Here is an 11,069-nt window from a genome sequence, read left to right on the forward strand (position 1 = left end):
TGATAGAAATGTGTATTTTAATGTGGTAATCACAGCTTTATAAGCATGGCTTCTCATAACATCCCAGGCACTAGGAGTTATTGCATAGCAACATGAGTAATGACAGATCAGTATTATAATGCAAACATCAAATATAAATTTCTGTGGTAAGCATCTGTGCAATCGAAAGAACATTAAGGAATGATGAATGACTCTGGAAATTCAGACACATGTCAGTAGGATGTAATGTATGATTTCCCAGCAGTGGAAAAGCAAACCTGCTATGTTCATTTCCACCTGCTTGTGGGAAAACAGAATTTGCTCAAGGGGTCACATCTGGACTGTGCAGCCTCTGAGCCTCATGTTTAACCAACAGTGACATCTAGTGGACGCAGCATGCTGGTTTGTTGTGTATTGGAATATATTGTTCAGTCTGACAATTTAATAATTTGTTGTGTTGCTTTATTAATTCTAAAATCAAGGTGGTGAAATACAACATAATCCAGCTAAGTCCCCATTAAGTAATGAGTAAAAACAATGCCATGTGAAATTGTGCATACTGATTTTGTGAACTTGTCTTGTGCTTTACAGTGCTAACAGCAGTGTGTCCGTATAAATACACAATGAGAGTTAACACAGTTTAATAAGACAAAGGTTAAATGAATGATGCACTTAGGTTTTATGCCATGTCTCCTGTTGTAAAACAGCTTGTACCAAAACTACACCACTCTGGATTGGATGGCAGTTTACCACAGAGGAGTAATTCCGCACTCCATTTTCATAATGCTGCACACCAGAAAGAGAGATGAGCAGTGAGTACAGTTTTTTAAAGTATTTAGTAAGATTCAGCTATGGAATAAAGCCATAAACCCTCCTGGTCCAGTATGAGACCTCCATGCTGTGATGGGGGTTGAGTATAGGAGAATGTTCTACTCAGGCAGCTCTCAGAAAATGAAAAGCAGACCCAGCCAAGTGGCTCAGTGAATAAAAGTACTTGCTGTAAGCACCACTAATTCATGCCTCGGCTTGTGGTGGGATATCATTCCCTATCTGTGACTAGCAGGAACTTCATGAACAGTTGGCTTCATCCTGCAGGAAACAGGGCTACGTTGACCAGGGTACCTAAGGTCTCATTTCCACCCCTTGGCTATTTACCCTGCCCCGACAGGTTCTTTCTTTCAACTGGCAATAACTCCTGCTGTATGCTCTGTTGTGTGTCTCTGGCTCATGAGGAGGGCAGAACAGGACAACATCATATACTATTTTTGCTCCTAGAATCAGGAAGTCCCTTACGCAGAAATGCCAAAGACACCTTTAACGGTGCTATTTATACATGTATAATCAGCCTCATTATTGCCTTGGTATTGCCTCCTCACCACAGTTATGTCAAAACAATTTGGGGTTACACAGCTTACATGGCTTCCTAATTAGCAGTACGTGCAATGGTGGTTAAACTGTATAAAAGCAATAAACAACAGGTTTGGTTCATGTCATATAACCTCAAAGGACATTATAAAATAATGAGAATAAACACACTTCCAATTAAATAATTCCTGAATTGAGAGTTTAATTTAGGAAATTATTCACAGTATGTGAGTAAAAATAGTTTTTTAAAAATCCAATGAAAAGGCAGAAAGTAGATAAGGTGAGTGTTTCCGAATGATTTTCAATGGAGGATTAGGATTCCTCAAAAAATTCAATATCCATGAAAGGGATATCATGTAAAGCAATGTAATGGAGTTTATCTTTCTGAAAAGAAAATTACAATACAAGGGATACAGTAAGGACCTAGCTGTACCATAGAAGATTTAATTTAATGTGATGATTCATGGGTAATGACTGTATCCAAGATCTCAAGGACAATGTGATCCAAATGGATGGAGTCACTATTAATTAATCTCAGTAACTGTTTTGCACCAAAGAGCACTGTTATATACCTACGCTTAATGAAAGAAAATTGAGTCTGGTATTGGTGTCAATCATGTTCAAGTCCGGAACAGTACAATGTATCGGTCATTCAAGAAGCAATGTTAAAGATTTTCACAAAGAAAGCATACTGAATTTTAAAACAGATACTTCAGCCCAAATGACCTGGTAGAATAAAGAAATGGCACAATTTTAAAAAATAATAATAATATCACACTATTAGCATCCATCTCTAAAATAAATTAGTATATATAATTATGTTAATATTATAAATTAAATATACTGCAAATATAACCATTAATAAACTTTTTTCCCCTTTATATGGCTCGTGCTCATTTCAGAATATAGCATGTAGTTCAGCAAAATCAGAGAACTACATGCTATTTTCACAAATATCGATAGACTGAAAGCAATATTCATAGTAAAGAAGTCCTTTGATCTGATATCTTGTAACTTGCATCTTGTATTGAATATCTTGCAGTCTATTAAAACGGACACTAAACATTCTGTAATCTCTATCTCGTCTTAATTGAAGTTAAACCTCTTAAAAGGTCATTTTGAGTGTCACGTCATTCTGCTGTTGGCACTTCTTTGAATTCGCTATGCTTCACAGAAAATCTTGATCTTTCCTGAACAGCTTGGCAAGATACAATTCCGTGTTAATTTGTTGATGGCAGATAATTTTGTCATTTCAGAGAAAAAGAAAGAAGGTCATCCCTCGCCTTAAAGGAAAAGTGAGTCCATTTTTCTTTGAGGTTCTATATCATATGCCGTCTTGTTGTTCATGGCCACAGAGGACACAGGTACCAGCCAGTAAGATGGGACACACACATACACAATTAATTCAAAAGCCAAAAGATGGTTAGTTAAATGATGTTCTATTAAGGACATGAAGTTGATCGGGAAAACACTGAGACTGCAATAAAGCACACAGTCCTCTAATTTATGATCAAACAGTTAAACAGATCATTTGCAGCTGTGTGTGTGTGTGTGTGTGTATGTGTGGGGGGTTTTAATATGTCCATATGTTTGTGCCTTTGTGTCCAATGCACTTGTCTTAGAAAGAATACAACGTGCAGTGTAACCGGATCTGATTTAGAAAGCCGGAAAGGATCAAGTTAATAAGTGCTCTTAAAGATGTTTACGTGTGTGCTGCACAGAATTTTGTCACTCTCGTGATTGTGTAATAATGGATGAAGGGGGATCCCGGAGGTCATGAGCATGGCTTAGAGAAGGTATGTCTGGATCCCTTTCTCTGTGATGCTCAAGATTAATTCACTGATCCTTTCCAGAGTTAGATGCATCTATAATGTAATGCTCCTCCCCCACACATTTCTCGATGAGAGGAACAGGCACTCATATACTTTATTTGACCAGTTTTATATCGATGTATGTATAAATATACACACTCTCATATACGTGCACACACCCCTTACAAAGCCCACTGGTAGCAAACATAAATGCTAAGACCAATGTCACAACTTACAGCCAAACACACTTCCATGAACTTTTGCAAGCTTTAAAATAATTTCCTATTTTCCTAATCCATAAAATGCAGAACTTTAAGAAACGTATGCACAAGTAAAACAAGTTCTATGGGAATGTTTTCCTGCATTCATTTCACCTAATCAGCCACACAAATACACAAATGTGAAACAACGAAATAATTGAAATATCACGTATAAATTCTTACATTTTAAATCAAGACCATACATCCGTTTAATCAGGATTTATTCCAGTTCCTTCCATCTAGTGGCCTTATCTCTACTTAAATGCCTCCTTTTCACACATTTTATAATGTAAAATGAGTGCTGCGTATTTTAATTAAATCATCACATCAAAGAAAAATTTCCACCCTTCTGCCAATTTTTCTTCAAAGCAGACATTAGAGTTCTGACATAGACATACTAATCAAGGAAAGTGCAACCACATCAATTACAAAATTCACTTGCAGATTTATATTGTCTAAAATCCAGATTTAAGGATTTACAGTGGGATTTACGTTACCTAATCTCCAAGATGTCACCTGTGAAAGCTGCCATAAAAGGAAGACTAGAGTGGCCATGTATATAAGCCGAGGGACACTTGGGCAACTTCAACAGATGTACTTGGTTACCCTGGTTGTATTTTTATTTATTTATTTTTTTGCACCTGTGCCTGCAATCAACTCTATACCATGGACAATGTCAAGTTTGCCATTGGTTCCAAAGAGAATCCACTTTCTCCATACTCCCCGAATGAAGCCCTGATGCCCAGAATCGGATACACGGTGCTGTCCATTATCATGGGCGTGGTCTCCACGGCTGGGATCATTCTGAACGTTACAGTTATTGTGACGACACTTCGTCACAGGAAACTGAGGCAGCCTCTGAACTACGCTCTGGTGAACCTGGCAGTAGCAGACTTAGGAGCGGCTCTGACTGGAGGGCTGATGACAACGGTGACAAACGGCATGGGCTACTTCAGCCTGGGGAGGATCGGCTGTGTGATCGAAGGGTTCGCTGTGGCTTTCTTCGGTGAGTTATTACTTGGATTGTTTCAATACTACAGGTGTAATTATACAAATCAGTACTACACAAACTGGGAACTTGTGAGTTGCAAGGCACGTTTTTTTTGTATTTAGGCATATATTACACCTTGCTGAGAAATTAATATATATATATATATATATATATATATATATATTTCTTTATTTTAAAATTTTCACTAAGCATTTCCTAAGTAATTTCACATTACATTTAGTCAAGCAATAGGTTGTGGGGCAGGAATCCTCTGTAGTTAAATAATAATGAACATTGTTAAATTTACACTAGTGTTTGACAAACTCAGTACAAGACAGTATAACAGAGCTTTTCTAATTATGTTTCATCAGACATTGTAACAAGACATTCCAAAACATTGCTTTAATCCTCATGACCGAACAACTTAACATTATATGTCAATTCTCAATTTATCGCAATCCGAATCAATTGACTGTACATCGCTAGACACAGAGTAGGGTGCTGGATGGAGAGAAGAAAGGCCATGAGAATTTCTTTGCAGGCATTGCAGCACTGTGCACAGTGGCAGTTATCGCAGTGGAACGCTTCTTCGTGGTGTGCAAACCTCTGGGTTCCATTATGTTCCGGACAAATCATGCTGTGGCGGGGGTGGCGTTCTCCTGGGTCTGGTCCTTGATTTGGAACACACCGCCTCTGTTTGGGTGGGGGAGCTACCAGCTGGAGGGGGTAAAGACCTCTTGTGCCCCCAACTGGTACAGCAGGGACCCATGGAACATCTCCTATATCCTGTGCTACTTCCTTTTGTGCTTCGCCATCCCATTCAGCATCATTGTGATCTCCTATTCACAGCTACTATGGGCACTACGGCAGGTAAACTAACTGAATATTAACCTCACACTACATCACAGTATCATAGTGACATCTATAGCTTAAATGCACACTGAGGTATGGCTACAAATGAATATCTTAATGTTCTCATACTACCACTGTACTGTGTGGCCAGTACATCATCTATGTGCCATGGCATAGAATGTGCCAACATCTAGGATTCTGCAGGTTCAATACATCATCACTCTCCCTCAAAAAAAGTCAAACCACTCAAGTTCAGCTGATGAAGTGGAACATACTGCATTAGGTTTTGTTCCAGAAAATCCCATGAATGCTCAATTGACTTCCTTCCTGGTGACTGAAAAGGCTATGACATATGGATGAGGTCAAGGTCAAACTCTTCATATCACCAGTCAGTTACTTATGCTCTGTGGATGGGATGAAGATTATCAATCAGTACCATCAAGTAATGACTGAACTCATCTGTGCTCCATTGTGTAGTTGTTTTAAACACTACGTGTGTGTGTGTGTGTGTGCATAAATTTATCATTTATTTTCTTTTCAGATAGTACACAGACATTGCTTTCCATCAATATTTTCAGTTAATGGTCTGATTTTTGCTCCTCAAGGTGGCCAGACTCCACATGTCTGAAGGGGGCACTACTGCTAGAGTGGAGGTTAAGGTAGCCCGCATGGTAATTGTGATGGTACTGGCCTTCCTGCTCACCTGGCTGCCCTATGCTGCCTTTGCATTGGCAGTTATCACTTACCATGATCTTCACATCAGCCCCATCATTTCTACTGTCCCCATGTATCTGGCCAAGAGCAGTACCATCTTCAACCCCATCATTTACATTTTCATGAACAAACAGGCAAGTAACAGCTTAAGCCTGAAACCCTGTCACATGTAGCTATGTAAACAAATGTTAGCGGCACCCTCTACCACACCTGCATCACAATGCTCTGGAGTGTTCTGGAATGATCTGTACATTGAGTTACACATACAGGAGCCAAGAACACCAACCTTGCACACTCCTATAAGTACCTAATGTGGTAATACAGAACTCTAAGCTAATGGCTGTCTCTGGCACAATGGACAGAGAAAGGCAAAGTCCTTGAATAATAAGATAGGTAGGTACAAGCTTTGAAGGCACAGGCTTTTGCCATAGATCATCAATCCAACACTTCCACTTCAACGTTATTTCAAACTGAAACAGAATGCAATAGGCCTACTTATTAATATTATCATCACTTTTGTCATAAGAGAGAACTTGTGAGATTCACCTGAACATGGGCATTAGGACTTAATTATAAACATCAAGCAACGTCGTGGCTTTCTGAAGAAAAAAAAGCCCAAACAAAATAAGCAACACAACAGATGTAAGAAAGATGTCCTATTTCTCTCTGTTTATTTATTCAGTTTAGGGACTGCGCTGTTCCATTCCTGCTTTGTGGAAGAAATCCATGGGCTTCTGATTCAGAGGGATTAGAAGCAGAAACCACCATCTCCACTGTCAGCAAAAGCCCCAAAGTCTCTCCTGCATAAAGCCACTGCCCAGCAGAGATTGTCTTTGAAATTATTTTATTTTATTTTTTATGATGAAGTTTAACACTTTACCATAACTGAATTTCAAGTTTGACCATTATCATGGGTTATTGCATATTTTGTGTAGTTTTCACAATATCTGTATAGTAGTGCAATATAGCACGAATAGTGAGCCTGACCACAGTAATTGATATTTTCTAGCATACTTCTGTTGTGTTATTCAATGATGACTGAAAAATGGCTTGTTTTTAAAACACATTTAATGATTGAGAATGAAAAGAATTCTGACAGCCTCTCCATTGTTCCTTATTTCATATTTATATTTAGTGTTGGTTCTAGACCAGCTTACCTTTAAGGTGAAAAACATGATGGAATTAATTTAGATGGACTCCTTGCTTCTGACCATCCAGTCTCCAAAACATAGGGAATTTTCTTACAATTCAGAAACAGGGGGGCTTCTTTTCCTACAGAACAAAAACAATGTTGAGGATTAACCACCCCTTCAGACTGTGCTCAGGACTTTTAAGGGGCTTATCACACAATAATCTGCAAGAGCCAATTAAATCATAAACAAAAAGAACAGATGAAAACACATTATTTGAGGTTCTGTGCTCTCTTTTCCAGACCATAATGCATTAAGCTATGCATCTGTTTTGCTTAATCTTTCAGACTGACCTTTAGTGAGGGGCATTTTGTGCACCCTTGCCAAGTTTGCATTGCTATGAAAAGAAAAACACGTTTTTCTTTATGTTTACCAAGAAATAATGTCTAGTGTTAACTGTGTATAGGTAAGGTACACAACTAATAGAGGCAGTGGTGGTGCCTTAAGTATCCTACAAATACTTTCTTTTGAGAAATAACAGCCATCATTATTCACCAATGGCCCTAATTATTTATAAAAACAAAAATAGATATCAATTTATTTATTTATAACTCAATTTCTATAGTGTTATAAAAGAGCCCCATCTTTAGAGGAGTGGCATATATTTTATATTCCATGATATAAGTCAATGGAATTACTTCAATGGAATAAATGTCAAAATAAAAAACGACAATTTATTGACACTAGGGTGTGCACTATGTGTAGCTGTTTGACCAACAAAGCTATGTGTATCTGTTCAGTTTTTTTTTTAAGTTTTATTATTTATTGTATCTGTAGCACGTGCCGAACTGCTCATGAAGTGGCCCAAGAACATAAATTGTATAAACTATAAAATAACAGGCTATGTAACAACATTAAAGCTACTTCTTTAACCTAAATGCCACATTATACGTCCACTTCAGGGTTTCTACGAGAAAAGCCTAAATGCGGTTTTGCTGACGGAACTTGAGTGTACTAAACAGATAGGACGACCATAACAGAGTTATGAAGTCTTTGTGTAGGCCAACCCGGACGTTTCTTCCGCCATGGGTTGCCTCTGTAGATTTCCAAAGCACATAACAGCTTCGAAATCCACGGTTGAGATATTAATGGGTGTAATTTATCTCATAGAACAAAAAGCTCACTTAGGCTTACGTTCACCACTGACCTTATTTTCGGCAGAAAACGAAATCCCTATGGGAAAAATGCATTGTAAATCTGACGAAGGAACCCATGAAAGTGTCAACTTAGGCTACTTCCGGGTTTTAGGACTACAAACTGTAACACACTATTGACACTTCAAGGTAATGCCTTTGCGAAACAAATTCATTCTACACCAGATACAAACTAGCATGTCGTATAAGCTATGTACAGTTGTGATGATACAAGACGTCCATAATTTTGACTAAAGTTCATCCCTACTATTCTATAAAAGCAGCTGGAGCCGTACCTAAATACTCACTTCAATACTTGTGGAATAACTAAATATTCTCCATCATGATGCACTGGCTACAAACGTCACAAAATAATCTGCAGTTTTAGTCTCATAGACCCTGCTCGAGAAACCTAGTGAAACTCCACGTGCACCAAGCGTACTTCGTAAACAAAAAAATATATTTAAAAAAGGCACGCCTTAACCGCCATTAAAAAGCTAAATAAGCCACGCCTTGACTAATGACGCATATGCCGGATACGGAACAGATGTCCTCAGCGATGCGACACTGACTCTAAAATGGTGTACGTGTCTAACGGTGAGTAGGGAGTAACATTTTTGTTATAAATACGTTTACGCTATTGATGTAATCTCTTAAAACTTATACGTTCCAAAGTAGTAGACAAACATATTTGCTAGCTAGAATGTAATGCTATCTAAATTGCCCGTTTCCAGACTGTCTTGTATCTAGTTAGGTTCTTGCTATCGATGGTCAGATTTGTTTTGATGAACATTTGCTATATACTTTGTCTAACTCACGTATTATCTTGTTAGCGATGGGAGTGTGTGATAATGGCTAACTGGCAAACTTACTAACTCATCTAAAGTTAATTACCTGTTTGTGTTCACAGAAATAATCTATTTTTTTGCTAGAGCTGGCTAAGATGTCTGTGCGAGGTAGACTGATTCCACCAGCTAGCTAAGCCACAATAACAAGTTAGCTTGTAACGTTTTGAGAAAGCTTGGTGACATGAAACGGTGAAACATAAGCGGTGTTAATGTCGCCAAAGTATTTGTCATAACCAGTATGAACTAATAACTGTGTATCTATGAACTTGGCTGACCTTACTATCTGATCAACGTTTCTCTTTCAGGTCAGGTATTGGACAGTCGGAACCAGTCTCCATGGAGGTTATCTTTTTTTAGTGACCTCTTCTGGGGCGCTGTGGAATTTTTTGGATTGTTGTAAGATTTACTATATTTTGTTTTCATTTACTGTTAGCTGTCTGTCTATTACTATACAGTTACATTTACATGTAATATAGTTTTATAAAGCTACTTGCCTTATCTTATTATTATTATGAATAGTAATTTATTTCCTTATGTATAGACTTATTTCTTTATTTCTGCCTTGACTACTTTTGAAAGTTCATGCCATACAACATATGTGGATACTTAAACTACTTGTTTTATTGGTTTTCAGCTTTCAAACACTCTTCCAGCCAGATCTATCAAAGAGTAACAACTCTGGCTCATCTTCAAGGTTCAGTGATGGCAGAGGGTAGGTCTCAAGATGACTGATTTCCTGTATTTATTTGAACTGGGCTTATCACTCCATTTTGCATCATATGGGGAATTCAGGCTTGTAAAAAGTAAACCTGTGTTTTCCCCCTGCTAAGATGTAAAATGTTTTTTTGTTTGTTTATTTTAGCCCACCAGGGTTTCCTGGGGGCCGGAGACGGATGGGGCGGATAAACCATGGTGGGGGTGGACCCAGTGCCCCACCAATGGGTGGAGGAGGATGAGGAAGGTGAGCAGCTTGCTTTCATGAATACATATTTGAATGTTTGAAACTGAGGTCGGTGGGGTCTTCCCCGTTCCTCAATTAGGCCACGTCAGATGTAAGTTCTTGAACCAGTCATGCATGTCTGATGTACTGCGCTAAGAATGCAAATCTCGATAGTCCAAATTGCTTGGCTGAAAACTAGAAAACAAGTTATATTGATTCTGTTGGCAAAGTTTTGTAGTTTAGAGATGTTCACTTTCTGGGGTTTTTGTAAACATTATATCTGTATTAAGCAAGAAAGTACCCTTCAAGTAACTCTAAAGTAGCTTGTACATATTTTTATGTTTCCAAAGGTGATGCATGTAAAAATATTATTCTTATGTAACTTATTCACTATTACAACCAAATATAAGTTCTTCTATCATGCTCATACTTCTTTCCTTGAGTGCAGTGGTCACAGGTTGCAAGATTGCATGCACCACAGGAAATGCTTTAAACCAAAACTAATATTAAATGTAATTTTGTAAAGAATAATTGGGCAATATACATGCACACAGCCTCTGGAGGCATAATGTTGATGCAATTGTAAATCCTTCAGGTTTACAATGGTAAATATATAAAACATACATACATACATACATACAAAAATACATCTGTTACCACACAAGTCATGTTATCTGCATATGGTAGCTATTTACAGATTATTACCGCTGAGATACAGAAAAATGTGTGTGTCATGATGGTGAATATGATTTGAAACTTAGCTATTAACTGTCCTGTTCTCATTTCAGGTAAATGCCTACACTTTTGTGTAGGCGTTGAGTGCAGCATGCCGGCTACAAGTGTTGGTGCTGAGGGTCCTGGGTAATAGGAAACCGCAACACCTGCGCTGATATGGACGTGCGTGCAGCCTCATCCTGAAGCTGCTTCTGCTTCTCGGCAGATTTCTGATGCTGCACTGGGAAATCCTTCTCCAAGGGGCCAGAGCA

General features: G+C 38.3%; 3 protein-coding genes across 4 annotated transcripts in view; 2 read left to right on the forward strand and 1 right to left on the reverse strand.

Annotated features, from left to right (window-relative positions):
* Window positions 1–7,741, reverse strand: part of cacna2d3a (calcium channel, voltage-dependent, alpha 2/delta subunit 3a) — a 182,387-nt gene extending 174,646 nt beyond the window's left edge. Inside the window, exon 1 of the mRNA XM_064298290.1 lies at window positions 7,130–7,741. The gene's annotated coding sequence lies outside the window, so the exon portion shown is untranslated. The remainder of the gene's footprint in view (window positions 1–7,129) is intronic.
* parapinopsina (parapinopsin a) lies at window positions 3,940–7,073 on the forward strand. 2 transcript variants are annotated; one of them, XM_064298299.1, is made up of 4 exons: window positions 3,940–4,421; window positions 4,948–5,276; window positions 5,864–6,106; window positions 6,655–7,073. In XM_064298299.1, exons 1-4 carry the CDS (start codon window positions 4,082–4,084, stop codon window positions 6,778–6,780), a joined length of 1,038 nt encoding a protein of 345 aa, XP_064154369.1. In that variant the 5' UTR covers window positions 3,940–4,081; the 3' UTR covers window positions 6,781–7,073. The 2 variants fall into 2 exon arrangements, with proteins under 2 accessions (XP_064154369.1, XP_064154371.1); XM_064298301.1 differs by having other exon boundaries at window positions 5,864–5,929.
* Window positions 7,742–8,745: 1,004 nt separating the features above from the next.
* selenok (selenoprotein K) lies at window positions 8,746–10,108 on the forward strand. The gene is made up of 4 exons (XM_064298302.1): window positions 8,746–8,892; window positions 9,449–9,539; window positions 9,778–9,855; window positions 10,006–10,108. Exons 1-4 carry the CDS (start codon window positions 8,874–8,876, stop codon window positions 10,106–10,108), a joined length of 291 nt encoding a protein of 96 aa, XP_064154372.1. The 5' UTR covers window positions 8,746–8,873.
* Window positions 10,109–11,069: the final 961 nt, after the last annotated feature.

The sequence above is a fragment of the Anguilla rostrata genome, chromosome 11 (genome assembly GCF_018555375.3).
Source record: "Anguilla rostrata isolate EN2019 chromosome 11, ASM1855537v3, whole genome shotgun sequence".
In the NCBI taxonomy this organism is placed as follows: Eukaryota; Metazoa; Chordata; class Actinopteri; order Anguilliformes; family Anguillidae; genus Anguilla; species Anguilla rostrata.